The sequence below is a fragment of the Lipotes vexillifer genome, unplaced genomic scaffold, assembly GCF_000442215.2.
Source record: "Lipotes vexillifer unplaced genomic scaffold, Lipotes_vexillifer_v1.1 scaffold802, whole genome shotgun sequence".
Taxonomy (NCBI): domain Eukaryota; kingdom Metazoa; phylum Chordata; class Mammalia; order Artiodactyla; family Lipotidae; genus Lipotes; species Lipotes vexillifer.
In genome coordinates this window covers 173391-185737 of record NW_006790237.1, presented here as the reverse complement: position 1 = coordinate 185737, position 12347 = coordinate 173391, and the positions used below count along the sequence as shown (strand labels likewise).

The following is a 12347-nucleotide window of genomic DNA, read 5'->3' as shown; positions in this document are numbered from 1 at the left end:
AAGAGCGTCTCCAGGCCCTGCGCCCGGCAGATCTGCACGCGCGCGCCCGGCAGCAGCTGGCGCACGGCGGGCAGCTGTGCCGCCACTTCGGGCCCGGCCGTGAGGCAGCGCACACGGCCCTTGACGTCAGGCGCGCTCTGCAGCAGCGAGGCCAGCGCGAAGCGCAGCAGGCTCGGAGTGCCGGGCCGCGCCACGCAGCAGGCGGCCTGACGCGCGCGGCCCGCGCCGTCCACGCACAGCACCGCCAGCAGATCCAGCGCGCCCTGCAGTCCCGGCAGCCGGTCCACCAGGAGCATGCGCGGGAAGCGCCGCAGCATCGCCCGGGTGCGCGATGTCAGGAAGAACACGGTCTCCACCACAGCCTGGTCCTCCACGAACACCAGCTTCACCTGCGGGCGTTGGCGGAGAGGCGGGGAAAGAGGTCAGGAGGTGCCCGGGGTCGCCCCGCCCACGATTTCCCCCTCCGGGGAAACGGGGCTCCGTTCATTCATTCTTTCATACGTGCGTGCATTTTTGACCAGCAGGAGGCAGTGCAGGGGAATGATTAAAAACGCGGATTCCGGATTGCCTGGGTTTCCGATGCCGGCACCACCGTCTAAGAGCTGTGTGGTTTTGCCCACTAGACAGCCTCTCTGAGCCTCAGTTCCCCCTACTAGGAACTGGGTATTCATTCCTTCCCTGCGGTCAGAGGCACTCTAGGGCAGTGGTTCTCAAAGTATAGGTTCTGGAGCAGCAGCGTCAGCATCGCCTGCTGGGACCTTGACAGAAATGCATATATTCTCAGGCCCACCGCAGCCCTGCTGAGTCAGAAATTCCCGGGGAGGGGCCCAGCAGTCTGCTTTGACAAGCCCTCCCGGGGATTCCCACGCACGCTCAAGTCTGAGAGCCACTGGGGTAGAAGTAAAGCGCATAGACTGTGGAGCCAGATTGCTTGGGTTTGAGTCCCGGCCTCACCAACGCTTTTAACTACGTGACTTGAGCTCTCTGTGCCTCAGCTTCCTTCTTAACCTCCTCGTTTCCCAATTTCCCCTTCTGGGAACTGAAGAGTCATTCTTTCGTGCATGGAGTGTCGGGTCCAACATAGTGTCTGGAGCCAGACGGCCTGGGCTGAGACCCTGGAGCCCCCATTTCCTGGCTGTGTGGCTTTCCGCAACTTCCCTGACCTCTGTCTCATTTGCAAAATGATGATGATGAGGGTGTGACTGGACGCATGAAATGAATTGAAGCATTTGGAACACTGCCTGGCACAAATAATATTACTATTATTGAACAATACTCACCCAACAAATAGTAAGTGGTCTTGAAGTGCTCCTTATTACCATAATTATCATCCCTGCTTAAAGACCACGTGCTCGTAAAGGTCTTCTCTGACCATCCCATCTAAGCAGACACCACAGCTCTCTCTGGATGCTTCCGGCCATGGCACTTACCACCCTAAAGCGTGTTACATCGTTATCTGCTGCTTGGCTTATTGCCTGTTTGCCCTCCCTAAGATGTAAGCCCCACAAGGATATTGCTTCATTTAACTTTTGCATCCCTTGATGCTTTGAATGGCTCCTGGCCTGAGCCACAGCTCAATACATCCCGAATGGGCTTCCCTGGTGGCGCAGTGGTTGAGAGTCCGCCTGCCGATGCAGGGGATACGGATTCGTGCCCCGGTCCGGGAGGATCCCACATGCCGCGGAGCAGCCGGGCCCGTGAGCCATGGCCGCTGAGCCTGCGTGTCCGGAGCCTGTGCTCCGCAACGGGAGAGGGCCGCGTACCGCAAAAAAAAAAAAAAACATCCCGAATGAGTGAGTGAATTAATGTGTGAATGTGCGAATGTGCGGTGATATACACTGGCCGTGTCTCTGGAATGGAAGTTCAGGGAATCCTGGCTTGGAATCCTAGTTCTGAATCCTGGTTTTGTCTCCTCCTAGCTGTGAGACCTCCGGCAAGTCACTTTCCCTGGCATTTTTTTTTTGGCTGCGCCGAGCTGGCTTGTGGGATCGTAGTTCCCCAACCAGGGATCAAACCCAGGCCCCTGCCAGTTGAAGCATGGAGCCCTAACCACTGGGCCGCTAGGGAGTTCCCTCCTCTGGCATTTTAGCTTCAGTTTCCTTTTATGCAAAATGGGAACATATGTCTATTTAACGCTTGTGGTGAGGCTAAATAGAGATTATCCGTGTCCAAAGCTTGGAATGATGCCAGGCATGTATCAAATCCCAGCTCTCGTTATCATCTCACTTGAGTTCTCAGCAGCATTCAGTACAGTGACCCTGTCCTCTTTCTGGAACGTAGGTCTCTTTTGGCTTCTGTCATCCTGAAAAGCTCCTGGCTTTCCTCCTTCCCAGCCATCTCCCCTGCAGTCTCCTTTGCTTGCCCCTCCTCCTCTGCTCCACCTCTAAAAGTTGCTGTGCTGCAGAGCTCATCCAGGCCCTCCCCTCTCCTCTCTCATCTCTAGGCTCAGCCAAGGTGATCTCATCCAGTTACATGGCCTTTAGCATCTCTAAGCTGATAACTCCCAGTTCTGTATCTCCAGGCTCCAGACCCACCTACTTACCTGTCTCTGCAGCAACATGGACCCTTACACAGCTCACGTGTCCCTTGAGACTGATGGCCCGAAGGCACCCTTGATTCTCACTCCCCACCAACCTGCCCCTCTTTGGTCAGCCGTCTCTTCCCCAATGGCTCCACCACCCACTTTATAGCTCAGGCCCCGGCACTCAGGGCTCATTCTTAGCTCCTCTGCACGCAGTCCATCCCCAAATCCTAGCGGCAACCTTCAGAATCTGACCCCTTCTCCCCACCCCCACGGCCACTGGTCAGAGCCATCACCATCTGTCACCTGGATTATTGTAGCCGCTTCTGCCTGGGCTCCCTGTCTCTCCCTGTCCCCCACACAACTGCTGGGGGGCATTTTCAAGACTGACCAGCTCGACCCCTCCCCTCCTTAAAAACCTTTCCCAGAATTTCCCATCATGCCTCAAGTCAAATCCAGAGTTCAGGCCACAGCTGTGCACTGGGCGATTAGGCCCTTGGGCCTCATCTCTGTCCCTCTCGTCTGCCTTGGCCTCAGCCACTCTGGCCTCATTATTTTTGCACAAAAGCCACTTAATGGGGTAGGGAGATTAGCAGCGATGAGCTAGGGTCCCCTATACCAGGCAGACGGCTAAGACTGTTTCAGCCAGGCCCTGCAGAGCTGGCCCACAGCTGCAGAACCACGATTGGAATACAGTTTAAACACAGATCTCTCCACAAACCATTCTGCCATAATCGGACCTCGTCCTATGAAACCAGTTAAAATGCAATGCACAGTTCTCCATTTACAAGACCAAAAAAAACCCCCAAAACTAAGAACAAAACCCAAAAAGCCAACAACAACAAAACAACTCTATTAAGAAAAAAAAAAAAAAAGTCTAGTGGAGTCCAAAAAGAGCAAGAAAATTGCTTTCCTCACCCTAAAATTATACATTCAACAACTTAAATAGAAGAGGCATTCAATAAATTTCATAGAAAATCCTAGTCAGCTTACCACTGAGTTGGTTACAATACCACTATCATTTTTTTTCAACCCTCATTAATTTTTACACCTACTATGACTTTATGATTTACTTTATCTTAGCAGATGTTTCCATCTAGGACAGTTCTGTCCAATACAGCAGCTATTTACATTTAAATTAAGATTTTAAAAGATATAAAAATTAACTTGCTCGGTCACACTGGTCATATTTCACTGCTCAATAGCCACGTGAGGCTAGTGGCTACTCTATGGGGCAGTGCCGATAGAGGACATTTCCATCACCACAGAAAGTTCTATTCGACGGTGCTGGTCTAGAAACTAACGTAAAGATAAAAGTCATCAGATGTTAACTAGACTTACTGGGGTGATCATTTCACAGTATATACAAATATCAAACCATTATGTTGTACATCTGAAGCTAATAGAATGTTATAGGTCAATTACATCTCCAAAAAAAAAAACAAAAGGATAAACAACAAGGTCTTACTGTATAGCATAGGAAATTATATTCAACATCCTGTGATAAACCATAATGGAAAAGAATATAAAAAAGAATGTATATGCGTGTATAACAGAATCACTGTGCTGTGCAGCAGAAACTAACACAACATTGTAAATCAACTATACTGCAATTTGAAAAAAAAGAAAAATTTAATAGGCATAATGGGTTAAAAAAAAAAAAAACCTTACATGCTTCTATAGTATTAGGTAAGTTCTTACCTTTTTCTCCTTGGGAAAAGGAATAAGAGAAAAGTAAAAACAGCAAAACATATTTGCCTTGAGACTTTTCTGGAGCTGGCCAGCACTTGCCTAATTAGAAGCTGACTTTCATTCTTAAAGAGAAAACTTAGATTTCTGATCTTGACTTTTCTTTCTAAATAGGGCACATAAGCTTTTCTTGCACAGCCACTTGTTCATTAAATGGCATTTACTAAGCACCTACTGTGTGCCTGACACTGTGTTAGCCTTGAGGAGAGAGAAGGGACTGAATGAGGCAGGTGCAAGTCCTGCCCTGTTGGACTGGCCAAGTCTCCATGAACAATAACACAACTAGTGTTGCTTTCAGCTGAGAGGCCCAATGACTGGATAGTTAAGGGTTCCTGGACCCTGGAGCCAGACCGTAGGGATCCAAATCCAGGTTCTTCCTCTTACTCACTGTGCGGATTTATGCATCAGCTGTGTGACTTAGGGAAAGTGTCTGAACTTCTCTGTGCCTGAGCTGTTCCCATCCACAAAGGTGGGGAGTGTAACTGCACTGACCTTATAAAGTTGCTATGAGGATTAAATGGGTTAATCTGCATGAAGCATGGAAATCAGTGCCTGGCACGAGGTCTGTGTGTATTGAGTGATAGCTGTTATTATTATTATTATTATCATCTGAGTGTGGAGGACATGCTAAAGAGAAAGGCTAATGGGACAGAGGTTGGTGTGTGGTTGCTTGTGGGATCTTAGTTCCCCTACCAGGCATCAAACATAGGCCCACGGGGCAGTGAAAGCGCCGAGTCTTAACGACTGGACCGCCAGGGAATTCCCAGTGTGGGGTCCTCTGACTGAGCGAGGGTGATTGCTGAGAGGGGACCATTATTTTCCTTATATTGCAGATAGGGAAACTGAGGCTGAGAGATTCCAGGTTTGCAGTAAAGGATTAACTCAGCAGGTCTGGGTTGTCCAAACCCCACACCTTCCAAAGAAAGGTCTGGCTCTTTCCTGACTCCTAGGAGACAGCCTCTAAGCCCTTGGAATGTCCTGCCCGATAGAGTGTCTTTGTTCATTTGGGGGGCTTGGGCCACTCTAAATAGTCTCTTGATAACAACTGGTTTATAGTGGGGGCCTCGGGCTTTACCTCCAGAGGGGCTGGAGACTGAGGTCAGCCACCCAGGCAGTCATATCTACATGACCAAACCCCAATAAAAACCCTAGACTCGAGGCTCGGGTGAGCTTCCCTGGTGGGCAATTCTCCGTGAATGTTGTCACACACTGTTGCCGGGAGAAATAAGCACTGTCCATATACCTCCACTGGGAGAGACCACTGGTCTCTCCTGGATCCCACCCCATGCGCCCCTTTGCTGATTGTACTCTGTATCCTTTCACTGTAATAAACTGTAACCATGAGTATGGCTTTGCTGAGTTCTGTGAGTCCCCATTGAACCTGAGGGTGGTCTTAGGGTCCCTGACTACACCAGGGAAGTGACTTGCTCCAGATCATGGTGCTAACAAGCAGTAGGGCTGGGATTCAAGTCCAGGTCATAAAGGATGGTGGCGGGGGGGAAACAAGGTGTGGACGGAGATGTGTGGGTGACACTGGAGGGGTGTGGTGACATGTGGTGAAGGTGGGAGGGGGATACATAAATGAATGAACTTCTCTACCAAATATTTACTGAGCAAATCAGACATGCCAAGTGCTGCTCAAGCACTGAGGAGGGCCAATAAGACACCTCTGAGTGGGAACAGAGAGCCTGCAAACCAAAGATGAATAAATATGAACAGGAGATTTCACATGTGTAAAGTGCTGGGGAGAACTAACCCCCCAGTTCCAAGGCATTAACTCTTTCAACCTCCACAACAATCTTGCACAACAGGTCCTGTTATTACTATCCCCATTTTTCAGATGGGGAAACTGAGGCACAGAGAGTTTCAGTTGCTTGCCTGGCGTCACATGGGTAGTAAACGCCAGAGCTGGGATTTGAATCCAGGCAGTTTGGGCCCAGGGCCTGTGCAGCTGACCACCAGACTCTTCACAAAAGTGATCGCATGGGCCTGACACACAGGCTTCTGGGTTGAGGCGCAGAGTGGATGGCGGGGCACAAGCGGGGATAGAGCAGTCCAGGGAGGAGCAGACTGGAGGATGGGAATGATCGTGGGTACCGTCTTAGACACACAAATCGGTGGCACAGGGATGCATTAACCATAGACCAGATTCCACAAATGTGGACATCAGAAACCATGCCACACAACACTCCCTACCCACACCTCTTCCTATATTCAGGCACACAACCTCCTTTTTCATGTGAACAGAATAATACTATTCTCTAGACTGTTCCCCTGCAAAAAATGAGGGAATAAAAATAACAGCTAAATAGCTAAACCATATAGAGCTTCCTACTTTCCGGGCACTGTTCCTTACACACACACACACACACACACACACACGCACACACACACACACACACACACCCTCACACAACAACCCTAACAACTATGAGGTAGTGTCTATTATTATCCCCATTCTATAGATGAACAAACCAAGGTCTGGAGAAGTTACATAACTTGTTCACAACTTACTGGATGTTCCCCAGCCAGGAAATGGCACAGCTAGAATGTATATAAAGTTTTTAGTGTATATCTGTACAAATAAAATCAAGTTTTTAGCTGTTACTGTATCACCCCCAAAGTGGCTGGCCTGATGTAAAAATAGGCTATTGGACACAGAGAAGATTCCCTTGGGGAGCCAGGAAGAGGTAGAAAGGCTGAGACTGAGCCACAAGAGTCCAGGGTAACTACAGAGCAGGGGAAACACAAGCCCCAGGTTCAGATAGGGCTCTGGGAGACCCTCAGTGAAACAGCTCTATAAGCCTGTGGTTGTCTTTCTCCCTGTGCCAAGTAATAGTGGGTTTCTCCTGTCCTGGGCACTTGGCAGGACTGCATCTCTGCCCCCCGTGCAGTTCTCCACGGTCACGTGACTTGCTTTGGCCAATGAGCAAGAAATAAAGTTCAGTGGGGTAAGCCTCTGAGATTCCAGGGCTGGTTGTTACTAAGGCAAAACCCAGGCCATCCTGACTGTCACGTCTTAGGACACTCATCGCTCATCCTGAATTTTTCTTTTCTAGAGAGAAACAGATCAGTGTGTCACATTGGGACTATTGTCTATTTTTTTATCTTCTCTTTTAAAATGAATTATTCAAATGTGCCCAAATTCACAAGTCCCAAAGTCAAATAAAAGAAAGCTATCCAGCACTGGGTTCTCTTCCTACTTCTATTTTCTAACCACTCTGTTGCCATTTTCTATTCTTATATCCATCCACATCTCTTGCTGTTCTTCTAGATTTTCTTTATGTGAATACAAGCAAGCCACCTTTATATTCTTATTTTCTCCGTTTTATACATACAATATACCATGTACATTGTTTTTGCTCCTTGCTTTTTTTTTTTTTTTTTGTAACTGAGAGATCTGTTCAGATCAGTTCCTAGAATTGTTCTCACTCTTGCTTAAAGCTACCTAGTATTCCAGTTATGTAACCATTACCCATGGGTGGGGTTTGGTTGTTTCCAATCTTACTTTCACGAACCCCAATGATTAACCTTGTGTGGAAATCATTCGGCATCTGTGCAACAACATCTGCAGGACAAATTCCCAGCAGTGGGAGAGGGAGTGGTCAAAGGGTGAGTGACTTGGTCATTTTGACAGATATTGACAAAGAGTCCTCTGCTGAGATTGTACCAGCTGACCAGTTAGCATTCTTAAAAGTAGCACACTCAGAACAACTTTCACCTTTCTCAGAAGCCAAAGCGTACACATGAGAGAGGGCTGCAACGTTTCTGTGCAAGATCCATCTTCACCCAGAAAGCCAGCTTGCTTGCTGGTGACTCTGGAGCCTGCCACAAAGGAGATGGGATTAGATACCTCAGCCCATCATCACGGCCTCAGGGCAGATTATAAAAGGTCTTAACACCTCCTTGGTTAGAGCAGCCACTCAGTCTTGCCCACAAACGGTGGTTGTGGCTTTGGGGTACACTCTTCTTGTCTGACCCCCTCCCAAGACCAAGTGAACGACCTCAACGCAGGGGGTCCCTGGCATTCAGCTTCTCAAATATAATCGCTCCTTCAGGAAACTGCTGGAAGCAGAGAGAATAACATCCAGACCTCTTTTGCTATATCTTATAAGTGAAAAAAGCCAGGTAAAACTTCCGTGTAAAGGCGACAGACTGAACACATCCTGCTAATTTCACTCCTTCCTGACCTTCAAGTACCTCTATAGAAAAGGAATTTTTTTTTAAGTTATAGAGGCATTAGGAAAGGAGACAACAGGACCCAAACTTCCGAAGTTGGAAAGCAGATGGACAAGCTGACCACCGTTCCCCCCAACAAAAAAAGAAAACAAAAGCAACCTCCCCAAAAAACCCCATCAGTTGGGACCAATAGCAGAGCCCTCTGGCAAGGAACTGGCAAACCCCGGCAGTGTGGGGAGGTTAAAACAAAGGATATGAGGGCTGTTTTAGAAGCAGTTAGATCTGTTAAGCTTTTTCTCACCCCCAGGTGGCTGGAGATTTATTCTGTGGAAGCGGTAAAACAGAGAGGGTTGCTGGCCCTGGGGACATGGGGCCCATCTGCTGGCGGGGCAGTGGGGAGTGGTAGTTCCGTGCATCTTGCTGACGGACAGCTCCCCAGCTCTCTTCCCCAACATGGCTCCCAGAAGCTGGCAGCCTGGCCTTAACCTGCCAGTCAGCCAAGTGGCTGGAGTTTTCTCAGGGGGATTTGACCGGCCCCAGAGGAAGAACAAAAGATGCTACCATCTGGCACGCCCCAGTATACAAAGCAAGATGCAAAAAAGTGGGTATAACGTGCTACCTTGCTGGGGGAGGGAACAAGGGGAAATAAGGTTAAAAATAAAGACATGCAAATGTATCTGTGTATAGAGCTGTCCTGTGCCATTCCATCCAGAAGCCACTAGCCACATGGGACTGTCGAAATTTCCATTAATTAAGTTAAATTAATAATTCAGGGGACTTCCCTGGTGGTCCAGTGGTTAAGATGCCATGCTTCCAGGGCAGGGGGCGCGGGGTCAATCCTTGGTTGGGGAACTAAGATCCCACATGCCGTCTATTGTGACAAAATAAATAAATAAATAAAAATAATAAAAAATTAAGAATTCAGTTCCTTAGTCATACTGTCCATATTTCAAGCACTCAATAGCCACACCAGCTACCCTACTGGACAGCGCAGACACACATCATTTCTAGCATCACAGAAAGTTTCACTGGACAGCACTGGGCCATAGAACAGAAAGATATATAAAAGATGGATAAGCCACTGATACTCTAGCAGCCTCTGAGGAGGGGCCCTGAGGGGCAGGAGGTGACAGGGGTACTTTTCACTACATACCCTTTTGTACCTTTTGAATTTAGGACCATGTGAATGTCTTACATATTCAAAAAGCCAATTTAATTTTTTAAAAAATGGAATAACCCTTTCACTGGTCTGTCTCTTGGTTTTCTAGAACGTCTTCATTTCTTTTAAAAATAATAAGGTGGGCCAACATATGACTCTGCAATCCCACTCCTGGGCATATATCCTAAGAAAACTCTAATTTGAAAAGATACATGCACCCCGATGTTCATAGCAGCACTATTCACAATAGCCAAGATGTGGAAGCAACCTAAGTGTCCATCGACAGAGGAATGGATAAAGAAGAGGTGGTATGTATATGCAATGGAATGCTACTCATCCAAAAAAAAGAATTAAATAATGCCATTTGCAGCAACATGGATGGACCAAGAGATTATCATACTAAGTGAAGTAAGCCAGACAGAGAAAGACAAATACCATATGATACTTATATGTGGAATCTTAAAAAAAATGATACAAATGAACTTATATACAAAACAGAAATAGGGCTTCCCTGGTGGCGCAGTGGTTGAGGGTCCGCCTGCCGATGCAGGGGACACGGGTTCGTGCCCCGGTCCGGGAAGATCCCACGTGCCGCGGAGCGGCTGGGCCTGTGAGCCATGGCCGCTGAGCCTGCGCGTCCGGAGCCTGTGCTCCGCAACGGGAGAGGCCACAACAGTGAGAGGCCCGCGTACCGCAAAAACAAACAAACAAACAAAAACACAGAAATAGACCCACCGACATAGAAAACAAACTTATGGTTACCAAAGGGGAAAGGCAGGGGGAGGAATAAATTAGGAGGTTGGGATTAACATATATACACTACTATATATAAAATAGACCAACAAGGACCTACTGTATAGCACGGGGAACTATACTCAACATTTTGTAATAACCTATAAGGGAAAAGAATCTGAAAAAGAATAGATATGTTTATAGGTATAACTGAATCACTTTGCTGTACACCTGAAACTAACACAATATTGTAAGTCAACTATAATGCAATTAAAAAAAATTAAGGTGGGGCAAATCACAGATCCAGGAGCCAAACTTGGCTGAGGCTAGATTTCATGACAGCATCCAAACTGGGCGTTAAAAGGATGATCCCTTGACATTGAAGGCTTTCCATTATGAACATGCTGCTTCTTGCAGGGGTGACCCCACATCGGGTGTTTCCAGGGTAGAGCTAGAACTGACCGGGAGGGGCCCGAAACTCATTTCCAAACTGGGGAATAGCAGAGTGGTGAAGAGCATGGCCTTGGATCCAGACTGTGTGGGTCTGAAGTCCAGCTCTGTGGTTAAGTAGCTGTGTGACCTCGGGCCAGTTACTTGTCCTCTCTGTGCTTCAGTTTCCTTATTTGTAAAGTAAAGATGAGAATGCTGGATTCCTTTCTCATAGTGTGCTAGTGGTATTTAAATGGATTACAATTTATAAAGCACTTAGGGTAGTGCCCAGCACATAGTAAGCGCCTGATAAACGTTTCCTAAATTATTATCAATACTATGTATGGATAGAGGGCTGGGTTTCTGCTGGTGGCTTGAAAGAGGGCTGGTTACTGGGCATGAGATGGAGATGGGGGGAGTGCTCTGGACTTGATTCTGGAGAGTGGGTTCACGCCTCATCTCTACCCTGAGTTGGGACCTCCTCCATGCATGAGAGAAAAGCACAGCCCGAAGGAGAAACCAATTTTCTTTCTTTCCTTCCCTTCCTTCCTCCCTCCCTCCCCTCCTTCCTTCCTTCCTTCCTTCCCTCCAAGCCCACCCTAGCCCTGAAGTTGGATCAAAGCAGCAGAAAGATTACTCGTGGAGGAGCAGTATTCTCACCGTTCCTCCAGCACATGGATCTCGCTCCAGCCTCTAAGCCTTCGCCCTGGCTGTTCCTTCTGCCTGGAACTCACTTCCTTCTGAAGACAGAATGGGGGAGCCCCTCCCTCCAGTCTGTCTCCTTTGCTTCACCATCATGTCCTCACAGAGGCCTTCCCTGACCACTCACATTAAAATAGCACCCTTACAATTGTCCACGCCCTCGCCCTATTCTTCTTTACCGTTCTCGCCCCCAATCCATCGTATTATGTCATGTAGCACCCTCCCTACTAAGACGTGATCTGGGTGGTGGGCACAGGGGTGTTTTTAACTTTGTGAACACTCACCAAACTCTATATTTATCATTTGTGCATATTCTATGTGTGTCGTTTCAGTTAAAAACAATTTTTTTTTTAAATAGCACTTCCCATCACTCTGGATCCTCCTCCTCCTAGCCCCAACCCTAATGACCTGATATCATATTTGGATGATTGGTTTATGATTGGTTTCTCCCCGGACAACTGCAAGGCTGTAGTAGCCAATCACTGCAAGTGGCTATTTACATTTCAATTCGTGAAAATGAAATACCATTTAAAAATTCTGTTCGTCAGTCCTACTGGCCGCAGGGCAAGCGCCCAATAAGCACGTGTGGCTTCGGGGCTACCATACTGGACAGCGCGGAATCACAAGGTATTCGCATCACCGCAGAAAGTTCTAGTGGAGGGCGCTGCCTTAGGGGAATGAGTTCTCTGAGGGTAGGAACGGGGCCATATCTTGCAGGCGGCCGCCCCCGACCACCACCCCATGCCTCGATAAATCTTGAATGAATACGCGAAGGAATGAATGAAAGGCATGAATGGATGAGTAGGCGGATGGATGAATGAATGAACGGCCCGCGAGTCTTGGGCGTGCCTCTCCACAGCCGCGCCCCCCCCCACC

The 12347-nt window shown here is 48.0% G+C and overlaps 1 protein-coding gene across 1 annotated transcript in view; it reads right to left on the bottom strand.

The window, feature by feature from the left end:
* ZSWIM9 (zinc finger SWIM-type containing 9) overlaps positions 1 to 12347 on the bottom strand; it is a 25079-nt gene that overhangs the window by 2172 nt on the left and 10560 nt on the right. Inside the window, exon 4 of the mRNA XM_007463296.1 lies at positions 1 to 389. This exon is cut by the window's left edge and continues 2172 nt beyond it. Coding sequence (XP_007463358.1) covers positions 1 to 389 — 389 coding nt within the window. The remainder of the gene's footprint in view (positions 390 to 12347) is intronic.